This window comes from Petaurus breviceps, unplaced genomic scaffold (genome assembly GCF_028583685.1).
Source record: "Petaurus breviceps papuanus isolate PSGF00001 unplaced genomic scaffold, PetGlider_PUasm1.0 78, whole genome shotgun sequence".
Lineage (NCBI taxonomy): Eukaryota > Metazoa > Chordata > Mammalia > Diprotodontia > Petauridae > Petaurus > Petaurus breviceps.
The window spans coordinates 9,782,603-9,796,517 of NW_027186502.1; the positions used below are offsets into that span (position 1 = coordinate 9,782,603).

Consider the following 13,915-nt stretch of genomic DNA (forward strand, 5'->3'; position numbering starts at 1 on the left):
GGAAGGCAGGGCAAGTGGGGTTAAGTGACTTGCCCAAGATCACACAGCTAGTCTGTGTTAAGTGTCAGAGGTCGGATTTGAACTCAGGTCCTCCTGACTCTAGGACTAGTGCCCTATTCACTGTGCAACCTAGATGCCCCAATATAGAATGAATCTTGAAATCTTTTACTTATAAAATTTAGAATTCAGAATTATCATAGTCACTTTCAAAATCATGATATCAAAAATTGTAACACAAGTTCTTTTTCTTTTCTTTTAAGAGTGTACAAATGAAGTCAAATCATCAATGTGGCTATATGTGCTTGTAGGAAATATAATACGTGGAATTGGTGAAACTCCCATCAAACCTTTGGGCATTTCTTATATAGAAGACTTTGCCAAAACTGAAAATTCTCCTTTATATATTGGTGAGTTTGCAAAAATCAATTGTATGTTGTTTCACTGAATTAAAAAAAAAAACCACCTCTAATCCCTTTCCTCATTTTATTTACATTTTATTATTTATTACTTAGTATATTCTCTCTCCCTTCAAGTCTGCCTAAACCTAAACTTGGTAGAAATAGAGGACTATCCAAACTGGCAAAATCCACCCACCCACCCCCCACCCCATGTCCTCAGACATTTCTCCATACAAGTCATTTTGAAATCCCACTGTGTTTGTCAGTCAAGATTAAGATTCCAGGGTTAGAGAGCAATTCAGCTAACAGTTTGCTTCATCAAATTGAACAACCGCTGGAGAATCAATTTCAATCCCTCTTTGACCTCTCCCTTTAAAGATATTCCTTTGTAATTGGTTAAAGGTAAACTCAAGAAATATTTCCATTAACTGAAGAAATTAAAGATACTTCTTACTTCTGATCATTACCTTAATCTGGTGAAGTTGGATAAATCAAGGATTCTTTGCCCCTATCCAATCCACCAACCTAATTACTTCAGAGAGGAGTCCCTCCTGGGCTGATCTGGAGAGAGGGGAGAAGGATATTGTTTTAGACTTTATACTTTAAGACTTATGAGACTTTTTCTGATAAATCTAAAGGTTTTACACTAGGATCATTTTAAACATACTTTCTTATTGCTAAGAAGGGGAACATGAGGACAATCTGCTTTCCACAGATGACTCCTAAACCTCTATTTTCTGTTGTGTCAAATTTGCCTTTAATTGCTTACAGAGCATCTATATTTCTAATGCCAATTGGTAACAAACTGAGTTCAAAACAAGTCTTTCCTGTCTTTCCATTACTGTCGATGACAGTTCATAACTAGCAATCTAGCCAAGACTTTCTTGAAGTTACCTCCTACTTCTCCCTTTCTTTCATTGTCCCTTCCACAGTCGATAGTTATCATATCTGCCAGTTTCACAGTCTTTCCATACCATGTTGACTGTCACTACTCTTGCCCTGTGCTCAAAACCTTCATAGTCCCCTCCTTTCTAGATTTCCATAACTGCCTAGTTGGTGAACTCTGTTTCTAGTTTTTCTTCCTGCACAGTCCATACTGTATATACTACTAGGATATTTCTCAAATACCACTTTTTATTGTTATCTCTCCACAAAAGTCATACTCCAATAACTCAATGTGGTTCCAGAAGTGACCTTAGATTTTCTATTGCTAGACTTGTAGAACAGAGACCTATAAGTAGATTGTTACACAAATCCAGAGAAGAGGCAACTCTCTGAAGGTTTATGAGATTGAGAAATAGCACAGTAAGTGTCTGAGAGTAGACTTGAGCCTTCTGTATTTGAAGAATTATACAATAAGACTGCAAAAACATTAGAAATCATTTCCAATCTTTCTTCTTACAGATTTAATAAAATTGGAGATAAGAAAGACATTACATTTTTGTGATAAAGATGAAAAGCACACAGTCAGATCTTTAATAAACAATATTGCTACTCACAAGGAGAGAAAGAAAACAGCCACTAGTAAGGACAGCCTTGGCATGCATGTGGATTCCATGCACACAGTCGGTAGGCAGCATACAGACGGTAGGAGGTAGTGAGGATCAATGCTACAGTTGAAGGCTTAGAGCCTCTCATGGCTGAAACTATATATTCTTCGAGATGAGAAGTTGCTCTGTTACCTCTAGGACAAGTGAAGTGAGACCATTTTCTAAATTACCTAATAAAGAAGGAAGAATGAAGAAAAAAAGTAGGAATAAGGATCAGGGAATATATCCCTAAAGGTACCAACAAGAGGCTGGAAAGGATTAATGCCCAACCTCTGAGTTTAATTGGCATCAGCATATTTATAGCTTGGAGGGCTGCGACTGTGGCAATTAAATTGATTTTCACTAGCTAAAAAAATTAAAGCAGATTTACCTAGACACATTTAAAATAAGCAGCTGGGGAGGGTAGGTGGCTCAGCGAATAGAGCACTGGCCCTGGAGTCAGGAAGACCTGAGTTTAAATCCGGCCTCAGACACTTGAAACACTTACTAGCCTTGTGACTTTGGGCAAGTCACTTAACCCCAATTGCCCTCCAAAAAAATAAAATAAATAAAATAAAATAAGCAGCTAACACCTGGGAAATGGGAAATGGGAAATGGACAAAAGACTCTTAGAGAAGTCCATAGGGGGCAAGGTGAGAGAAGAAAACAGGCATTTATTAAGCACCTGCTATGTGCCAAGTACTACGCTAAATGTTTCACAACTATTATCTCATTTAATCTGTCATGGGACTTGAGGAAATTAGCAAAATGTCATCTACCAATAGAAACATGGAGAACCTCACCATCCACGGAGGATCTCTCCTCAAACTAGACTGAAAGGGCAAATTCAGTCCTTTATCACAGTGGCAAATACCCTTGGCATTTATACATCTGTCTCCCTGTCTCACACCTTACTTGATGTTAGTTGTTCAAGGATCATTGAACAGCATTATTTCTGTTGTTAGATCTTCCAGGAGCCATGAATGATCCTGATGCATGGATTCCGGAAAGTGGCCCATAAAAGAACATTTTGTTCTACCAAACTAAATTCAATTTGAGTTGGAAATGATCAGGAAAAAGGTTAGATTGCTTTCAAGAACCTGCAAAATGGATCCCAAACCTCCCATATAAGCAAAGACCCATCTTTTCAATAATAACTTTTTACTGGTAGTACCATGTGGCAGTGAGGGGTAAGAATACCATGGCCACCAAAAAAGACATTTAAAAAAGACCAACATGAAAATAATTATATTTTATGTACTGACATCAATTGTCCAGAGGGAGAAAGGCAGAGAAATTCTATAAACACTCTCCAAATGTTAAAACAACTTATATTTCTTTTTTGTTTGTTTTTCTCTTTTTTTAGTTCACATCATTCATTTCCACAAGAATTTGAGTTACAGATTTTCTCTCCATTTTTCCCCTACCCACCACATCAAAACAGCAATCCCACTGAATATCCCCTCCCCCAATCTACTCTTTCCCATGTGTTTCCCCATACCCCCTCCAACTTTCCAGTAGGGTACAGGGGTGTGCCTGTATATCTTATTTCCCAGTTACATGTAAAATAATAATAATAATAATTGTTATTATTATTATGTATTTTAAACATTTGATTTTAAAACTTTGAATTCCAGATTCTTTCCCTTCCTCCCTTGTCACCCACCCTTACTGGGAAGATAAGTAATTCAATATAGGTTGTACATGTGTAGCTATGCAAAACATTTCCATAGTGGATATATTGTGAAAGACTGACTATATTTCCCTCCATCCTATCCCACCTCCCACTCATTCTATTCTCTACTTTGATCCTGTCCCTATTTAAAAGTGGGTGCTTACAACTTCCCTCCTCCCCAACCTGCCCTCCCTTCCATCATCCCCCCTCACCTCCCCTTCCCCCCTACTCTCCTGTAAGGTGAGATACCCTATTTAGTGTGTATGTCATTCCTTCCCTCAGCCAAATTCAATGAGAATAAGGTTGACTGATTTCCTTTTGCCTTCTGTCTGTCCATTTGCCTTCTGTCTACCATTCTGTCTCTCCCCATCTCCTCTCATTATATTCCTCTCTCAACTCTTAATTTAACTTTTTAAGTATCATCCCTTCCTATTCAATGGTTCTGTACCCTCTGTTTATGTATACCTGTGCACATATATTCACACACATATATTCATATGCCCATATATCCTCCTATATAGACATATATATGTATGTATATATATATACTTATATATTTCTATTCCTTTCAACTATTCTCATACTGATAAAAGTTTCATAAGTTAAATTATTGTTTTTCCATGTAGGAATTTAAATTGTTCAACTTTGATAAGCTCCTTATGATGTCTTTTCTCTGTTTACTTTCTCATGCTTCTCTTGCTTCTTGTATCTGAGTATCAAATTTTCTATTCAACTCTGGTTTTTTCATCAAGAATGCTTGAAAGTCCTTTATTCCACTGAATGACCATATTTTCCCCTGAAACATGATACTCAGTTTTGCTGGGTAGGTGATTCTTGGTTTTAATCCCAGCTCCTTTGACCTTCAGAATATCATATTCCAAACCCTTCGATCCCTCAATGTAGAAGCTGCCAGATCCTGTGTTATCTTGATTATTTTTCCACCATATGCAAATTGTTTCTTCATGGCTGCTTGTAATATTTTCTCTTTAATCTACAAACTCTGGAATCTGGCTATAATATTCCTAGGAGTTTTCTTTTGGGGATATTTTTGGGAGGTGATCAGCAGATTCTTTCAACCTTTATTTTGCCCTCTGGTTCTAAAACATCAGGGCAATTTTCTTAGAGAATTTCTTGAAGGATGATTTATAGGTTCTTTTTTTGATTATGGCTTTCAGGTAATCCAATAATTTTTAAATGATCTCTCCTGGATCTATTTTCCAGGTCAGTGGTTTTTCCAATTAAATATTTCATATTGCCTTCTATTTTTTCATTTGTTTGGATCTGTTTAATAGTATCTTTATTTCTCATAAAGTCACTATCTTCCATTTGCTCCAATCTAATTCTGAAGGAATGATTCTCTTCAGTGAGCTTTTGAGACTCTTTTTCCATCTGGCAAATTCAGGTTTTTAAGGCATTCTTCTCCTCATCGCCTTTTTGAGCCTCTTTTGCCATTTGAGTTAGTCTATTTTCTAAGGTGTTATTTTTTTCAGTCAGGTTGTTGACACTCATTTCATAATTTTCTTGTATCATTCTCATTTCTCTTCCCAATTTTTCCTCCACTTCTCTAATTTGGTTTTCAAAATCCTTTTTAAGGTCCTCTATGGCCTATAATCAGCTCATATTTTTCTTGGAAGCTTTTGGTGCAGGTGTTCTGACTTTGCTGTCTTCTTCCTATTCCATATTTTGATCTTTTTTGTCCCCAAAATAGTAGTGTAAAGTCATACTGATGTGCTTGCTTTGCTTCCTTAGATTGCTCATGCTGCCACTCAATTACTTGACTTCTGAGCTTTTAGCCACAGTAGAATTCTGCTACCAGAAAGGAGAGCTTTGTACCAAATAGCTGGGGTTTTCACAGCTGCTGGAGCTATTAGTTGGGTGCCCTCTCTGAAGCCTCCACACACTCTGGCAAACTGGTCAGGCATCCCAGGACCTCCACCCTCTCACTTTGTCCTTAGCATCTATATGTTGATAATTCTGGAAACTGCCACAGCTGATGGTGATCTGAAATCCCTCTAGCTGTTGCTGTTTGTGGCTGCCATGAGGCTAAAACCTCAGGCTCAGGATCACACGGGAACTGGGTTCAGCTTCCAGAGCACTGCACTGGCCCCTTCCTGCCAGCCTACCAGGCTGTCTTCAGTGGGAAGTTAGCTTCTCTCTGTCATTTTGTGGATTCTGTAGCTCCAAGTTTGTTTAGAATCATTTTTACATGAATTGGAGGAAGTTGGAAGCCTCCTGTTTCTACTCTGCCATTTGACTCTGCCCTAAAACTACATATATTTCAATATTAAATTACTTTCAGCACAAAGTTGGCATAGGAAAGTTTAAAAATATACTGGAGAATATGGTTCATAAAAAGAAACAAAAAAGGGCAAAGATTTATTGACTATATAGATGACTAGAACATATATCTTGATTTTTTTAAAGAGAGTTGGGAGGTGCTGGACCTGGAAAACAACAAAACAAGTATTTAAAAAAAATTCTGTAACTTAAAAGAAAGAACAGGACTAGTTAGCAATGTGGGAGTAGTTTCTGAATTAATTAAGTATAGATTGTGTATAGAATTCATTAGAGTGAAGCTAAAAATCAACATGAAATAAAAAATTAGTATATGAAAAGTCTCCTCAATAAGATCCACAATTCTTCAAAAGCAATAAACTTAGCCATCCTTCCAAGGTGGTAAGATCTAAGGAGAGGTGTTTACTCCTCTCCTGGCCTGTGCTCTGGTCTGTGAATGACCACAAGCACTCTTTTTCTGCCCTGGAACTGTGATGAGGGTCGCTGCTCCACTGCAGCCACAATCTCTGCTGTGTTCCTCCTCAACCTGGGAGTGCCCAGATCTAAATAGGGGCAAAGCGACAGAGTCCTGCTCAAGTGCTAGCAATAAGACCCTGTAATCTTCTTCTGACCAATTGTTCAACCTCCTTACTATCTGTGGACTGAGAGCTCAAGAAGCAGCCATTGCTGCTGATAATTCAGTCACTCCCTAAGCCCGCTCCTGGTTTGTTGTGGCCAGGACTTTGCTGTCACAGGCTGTGCTGGACTGTGCTCCACCTTCACCAAAGTGTGAGAGCTGACATTCTAAGTTGTCTTTGGCTTCTGTGGGCTGAGAGGTCTGGAAACCCCAACTGCTGTCAGTGATTCCGTTTCTCTGAGACCTGCTCCTAGTTTGCTGGGGCCCAGTCTCTGCTGGTGCAAGCTGCACTGGGTTGTGCTGCTCTCTCACTTTGGTGCAATAGACTTTTCCCCCTGATCTTCTAAGTTGTCTTGGGCTGGAAATTTGTGAGTTCTGCTTCTCTAAAATTTGTGTAGAGTCATATTTTAAAGAATTTGGAGTGGTTTGGGGGAGAGCTCAGGCAAGTCCCTGCCTTTACTCTGCCATCTTAGTTCTGCTTCAGGTCATCCTAATGCAAAGTGATCTTAAAGCACACATCTGACCATGTTATCTTCCCTATTCAACAATATTCCCTATTCATCCTCCATTAGCTCTTTATCCCCACCAGGATCAAATATAAAATCCTCATTTTGACCTTCAAAATCTTGCATATCCTACCCCCTTTCTCCCTTCACAGTCTTCTTATACTTTGCTCCCTTCCAAGTAGTTTTCAGTCTGGGGACACTAAACTTCTTGCTGTTCCTTGCACATTCACTTGCATCTCCTGACTCTGCATTTTCACTTGCTCTCCCTCAGGCCTGGAATTCTGTCCCTCCTCATCTCCACCTCCTGCCTTACCTGGCTTCTTTAAAGTCTCAACTAAAGTCCCAATTTCTGCAAGGTCTTTCCCAGTCCTTCATCATATTAGTAGCCTTCCTTCTAGCACTATCCCTAATTTATGTGGAATATATCTTGCTTATACATAGTTCTTTACATGCTTACTCTCCCATTATACTCTAAGCTCCTTTATAGCAGACTGTATTTTGTGTTTCTCTGTATCCCCAGTGCTTAACATAGTACCTGGAACATAGTAGGCATTTTTTAAAAATAGATAGAAAATCCCAGACAAGAATTACACAGGACAAGAACACTTGTATTGATTTGAACTGCAATGGTTTTTGAATGATCCATTGATATAGTTTTTATTATGTGCAAATTAATATGGCATATAATTAATGGCATATAAAGTTAATGGCATATAAAATCCTCTCCATCCATCAATAGTCCTGTGTTCCTGGCCGTGATAATCCTGAATCCCATAGAGACCATTGGGGGAGGAACTTGCTTAAAGAGAAGCTTGTTTAGCAGGAGACTTGCTTGTAGGAAGGTTTCCACACCTTTTGGTAGTAAGTTGATTATGCACTGAGTCACAAGGGTTGTGATGCCTTCTGGCTCTGAGAAGTATATATATATATATATACACCCTGAAGTGAGATTTTGCTTTGGGGATCATTTATGGGAAGAGTTGTGAGATTTGGCCAAATGAGATTCTGGGTAGCCATTGAGTTCCCTGGCTTTGAAAACTCAGATGTTGGCATATCTCTCTCTGGTAACTAACACCATATATATGTAATAATCAGACAGCTAGAAGCCCTGTCTTTTGGTCTGTTGAATTTTGTTATTTTCTCTGTCTGTATTTTTTGTCTGCCTGTAATTTTTTTAGTACTTCCTGAAGTTCAGTGTGCTGACTTTTTCCCCTGAACTAAGTGAATGATATCAATTTTGTGTAGCTCAGCTTTCCTTATAGTCCAACTCCTATAGCCATACCTTGCTACTTGAAAAACCATAACTTTGACTACACAGATCTTTGTTGGCAAGATCATGTCTCTGCTTTTTAGTATGCTGTCCAGATTTGCCACCGCTTTACTTCCAAAGAACAAGCATCTTTTAATATCTGACTGCAGTCACCATCTGCAGTGATCTTTGAACCCAAGAATATAAAATCTGATGCCACTTCCATTTTTTTTTCTCTCTCTATTTGCCAGGAAGTGATAGGATTAGTTGTCAAAATCTTAGGGTTTTTTTTTTCTTTTATATTTAACTTCAAGATAGCTTTGACATTCTCCTTTTCACCCTCATGAAGAGCATTCTTAATTGCTTTTCACTTTCTGCCATCAGAGTCATATTTCAAACATCTCTGAGATCATTGCTATTTCTCCCAGTAATCTTAATTACAGCTTTTGATGCATCTGACCTGACATTTTGCATGATAGACTTTGCATTTAAGTTAAATAAATAAGGTAACAATATATAGCCTTGCATACTCCTTTCCCAATACTAAACCAATCAGTTTTTCCATGTTTGGTTCTAACTGTTGCTTCTTGGACCATATCCTCCTCAGGAGACAAGGAGGATGATATGGTACTCCCACCTCTTTGAGGACTTGACACATTTTGTTGTGATCCACACAGTCAAAGGCTTTAGTGTAGTCAATGAAGCAGGAGTAGATTTATTTTTTCTGGACCTCTCTTTCTTCCTCCATAATCTAGCAAATGTTGGTAGTTTGGTCTCTAGTTTCTCTGCCTCTTCAAAAACAAGCCTGCAGTGGCAACCAGGTAGCACAGCAAGTAAGAGCACGGCTCCAGTGTCGAGATGACCTGAGGATCGAATCCCAGGCTCAGACACTTAGCACCCACCCAGAAACACCTGGCCGTGTAACCTTGAGCAAGTTACTTAACTCCAATTGTTTAAGAGCGGCCAGGTGGCTCAGTGAGTAAGAGCACCGGCTCCAGTTTCGGGATGACCTGGGGATCAAATCTGGGCTCAGTTACTCAGCACCACACCCAGAAATAACTGGCCGTGTAACCTTGAGCAAGTTACTTAACCCCAATTGCTTTAAAAAAAAAAAACAAGCCTGCCATTCTAGTAATTTTCCTTCACATATTGCTGAAGACTAGATTGCAGAATCTTAAGCATAAGCGTAAGTTTTCTGGCATGTGAAATTGGCATGATTGTTTAGTAATTTGAACATTTCTACTTTAGGATTGGAACATAAACTGATCTTTTCCAATCTAGTGCCTACTGTTGGGTTTTCCAAATTTACTGACATGGAGTATAGCACTTTAACATCATTATCTTTTAGGATTTTAAATGGTTCAGCTAGAATCCCATAACCTCTACTAGCCGTATGTAATAGTAATGGAATTTAAAGATCCCCCTGTATTGGCTTGGTTTTTGGATTGATTGTGTTAAAACCCAGAGCTTGTGAATCCCACTTGTGGGATGGACTTGTTGATGTGAAAAGAGAGTGCTGAACTTGGAGGAGCTGGTGACATAAATTTAGAGAGACACAAGCAAAGAGAGAGGCAGAAGAATTTTTTGGAAGCAGCATCGTGGAGGCAGAAATGGAGAGGATTGCTGAGGGCCAGTTTGAATTGCCCAGGACTTTTGAGAGCTGCCACCCAGAGCTGCCAAGGACTGAGAAGATATGGATGTTATGCTGGTACTTTGTCTGTTTGTTTTGATGTTGTTTTGCCAGATTTGTTCACTGGTGAAAGACAGTCCTGTTGTTGCAGAGGTTCTGGAACCTTGCTGTTGGTTCAGAGCTCTTGAGACTGTTGTGCAGACAGAGAGTGAATTCTGTCCACTGGTGAAGGACAGTGCTGTTGTTGCAGAGGTCCTGGAACCTTGCTGTTGGTTCAGAAGCCCTAAAGAAGGATTTTCTTGTTGAATGTTTACAGAAATCCTGGAAGAGGGTTTTGCTAATGTTTTCAGGGGTCCTAGGACTGTTCTGCAGACAAAGAATGAATTAATGAAGACACTGGCAATGTACCTTGTGGCCTTGCTAAGCTTTGTCTCCCCAGGAACAAAGATTGTTGAGAACATGCCTCGGGATAAGATGAATAAAAGACCTCTCTTTGGGTATTAAATGCTATGCTTAAGCTTGTTGTAACTCTGGGGTAGATTCAGTTGTGATCCAAGGGTGGGAGACTTTTGACTTTTTTTGTGCTCTGTGATTGAACAAATGAATGTACTTTACTAATGATTGGAAACTAACCTCCATTTGAGAAGAGGGGCTTTGTGATTGACTAAATGAATGTACTACCTAGGGGTGGAGTAGTATTTAGAAGAGGCACTTTGTTATTGATTAAATGAATGTAATGTCCAGGGGGTGGAGTAGTACTTGATTGAATTATACTTGGTGAATGCTGTATTTTGAATTATGCTATATTTTGATTTTCTCTGTTCTTAATTTGTCACTAAATAAAATGGAGAGCAGCTATGCTGGTATTTCGAATCTTGGGAAGTTTCCTTTGCTTGGCATTACACCATACTGTTAACAATGCATCCTATGGCCCACTTGTCTTCATTCTCTAGTACCCATAGCTCTAGAACAATAACCATACCATTGTAGTTATCAGTGATGTTAAGACCTTTCTTGTATAGTTTTTGTTTATCTTGCCACCTCTTCTTAATCTTTTCTGTTTCTGTTAAATCCCTACTGTTTTTTCATTTATCATGCTAAGTTTTATATGAAACATTCCCATTATATCTCTAATTGTCTTTAAATGATCTCATCTTTCCCATTATATTGTTTTCTTCTATTTCTATGTGTTGTTCAGTTAAGAAAACTTTCTTATTTCTCCTTGCTATTCTCTGTAATTCTGCATATCTTTCCATTTCTCATTTCCCTTTCACTTTCCTTCTTTCCTCAGCTACTTGTAAAGTCTCATCAATCAGTCGTTTTGTTATCTTTTCCTCATTTTTCTTTGGAATGTTTGTGTTGTTGTTTCTGCCTTCTGTACAATATTGTGCACCTCTGTCCATAGTTCTTCAGGCACTCATCTGCCATATCTAATCACTTAAATCTATTCATCACTTCCACTTCATATTGATAAGAGGTATTATTTATGTCATACCTATATGGTCTGGTGGTTTTCCCTACTTTCATCAAAGTAAGTCTACATTTTAGAATAAGAAGCTTGTGATCTGAGCTGTGGTCAGCTCCAGGTTTTGTTTTAACCAGCTGCATAGAGCTTCTCCACCTTTGGCTGCAAGGTGTATAATTAAATCTGATTTCCATATTGACCATATGGTGATATCCATGTGTAGCATCACCTTTTGGGTTATTGAAAAAGAGTATTTGCTATGACCAGCGATTTATCTTGACAAAACTCTATTAGTCTCTGTCCTGCCTCATTTTGCACTCCAAGACCAAATATGTCTGTTCTTCCAATTATCTTTTGATTTCCTGCATTTCAATCCCCTGTGATGAATGTGACATCTTTTTTTGGTGTTATTTCTTGAAGATATAGGTCTTTGTAGAACTGATCAACTTTAGCATCAGTGGCTAGAGCATAAACTTATATTACTGTAATGTTTGAACAATTTGCCTTGTATTCAAACAGATATCATTCCATCATTTTTGAGATTATACCCAAGTACTGCTTTTCTCACCCTTTTATTAACTGTGAAGCCTATTCCATTTATCTTCTAAGGGATTCTTGCCCACATTAGTATAGGTAGTGATCACCTAAATTAAAGTCACCCATTCGGGTCCATTTAAATTCACTGACAACCAATATGTCAATGTTTAATCTTTTCATCTCCTATCTGACCTCATTCAGCTTACGTTAGTTGATAAGAGCTTACATTCCAGCTTCCTATGCAATAATGATCTTTATAGCATTGGACTTTTTTTTTTCATCATCACACACAGCCACAGCTGAGCTTCCTTTCAGCTTTAACCCAACCATTTCATTAGTACTAGAGCTACTTGTATGTGTCCTCTGCTCTTTCCCAATAGTATATTGGACATCTTCCATTCTGAGGGGTTCATCTTCCAATGTTATTTCTTTTATCATTTTAGTTCATGATGTTTCTTGGCAAAGATACTGGAGTAGTTTGTCATTTCCTTCTCCAGTGGATCATCTTTTGTCAGAACTCTCCACCATTTCCTTCTCCAACTCATTTTACAGCTGAGGAAACTGAAAAGCAGGTTAATTGACTTGCTTAGGGTCATACAGCTAGTAAGTACTTTTGTAAATTTATACATAATCTCTTTAAAAAGGGAATAGCTGAAGATAGGATAATAAATGCTATGAATCTCTTCCATTTATTCTTCCATCCATTTATTTCAAGTAAATAAGTGAATAAAGATAAATGTTATCTTGTTTTAAGTTATTTTATCTAATATTCTTTTTTATGATTCATTATCTGTACCCCATTAATATTACTTTGGTCCTGCCTACTTCACCTTTTCTCTTTCTCATTTGAATCTCTCCACATAATATTGTTAAAAGAGTTAGTTTAGAGGAAATTGATTAGATCTATATTTTGTTGTGCTTTTCAAGGAATTTAGTACATTATGGGATAGGGTAATAGCTCTAGCACTTAGCACACTGTCTGGCACATGAATAAATAATCATTGACTCTGGCTTGGTGGACCCAATTAAAGGGGTTTGATAATGTAAAGTATTAGAAAGAACTTCATTATACCAATGATAAGTTCATAACTTGGTCTCACAACCAGCAACATGCTCTAATAACTAAAGTTTTAGTGCACAATGTATAACTATAAGACCATGAGGCTGTTTTGTGAGAATATTGTAGAGAACATCTCTTTATTTTATAAGCATATATTGTAAAAATAAATTTCCTAGCTAGAAAAATACTCAGGAAAATTGAACTTTAAAAGACTGATTTCACATCTTCTCTGTGCTAGGCAATCATGCGAGTAGAAAACTTGGACAAAAAAGCTTCCAACCTAATGGATTATGCCATTTAATAATGGGACATGTCACACACAAAGATAATACAAATAAGCGATTCCAAAGAAAAGTGAGGAAGCATAGAATATATTTAGTTCTTTTAAATACTTGAAATATGACCTAAATTTATTATAATAGTACATGTTTTTAAGTACACAGAAAGCTCATGTTTCCCTTTTGTTTTTAGGGTGCTTAGAAACAGGAGCTATCATTGGTCCTTTGATCGGCTTTTTGTTAGGATCATTCTGTGTGAAAATGTATGTAGACATTGGATCTGTGAATACAGGTAATGTGTGTGTGTGTGCGTGTGCGTGTGCGTGTGTACATGCACGCACATGCACAATGGAAATATAAGATATTCCAAAAGTCTGTATTAATTCTTACTTCCTGTAATCATGGCCCTGGGATATATTGAGCAACTTGGACACTTCATAATTTAAACAGTTGGCATGACTTTATTTTCATTCAATGTATGGCCCACTTGAGGGAAATGATCAGCATGTCTCCCCTAAACCCAAATCAACTCTGTAGTTGCTAACAAAATCTCATATATTGCTAGATGTCTCCCATAATACTCTTCAGCTCCCATCTCATTTCCCTTCTCTCTCTGTCTCTGTCTCTCTCTGTCTCTGTCTCTCTTTCTCTGTCTGTCTGTCTGTCTGTCTGTCTCT

The 13,915-nt window shown here is 38.0% G+C and overlaps 1 protein-coding gene across 1 annotated transcript in view; it reads left to right on the forward strand.

Annotated features, from left to right (window-relative positions):
* SLCO1A2 (solute carrier organic anion transporter family member 1A2) overlaps positions 1–13,915 on the forward strand; it is a 57,930-nt gene that overhangs the window by 11,294 nt on the left and 32,721 nt on the right. Inside the window, exons 6-7 of the mRNA XM_069106055.1 lie at positions 261–407; positions 13,432–13,530. Of these exons, the coding sequence (XP_068962156.1) occupies positions 261–407; positions 13,432–13,530 (246 nt within the window). The remainder of the gene's footprint in view (positions 1–260; positions 408–13,431; positions 13,531–13,915) is intronic.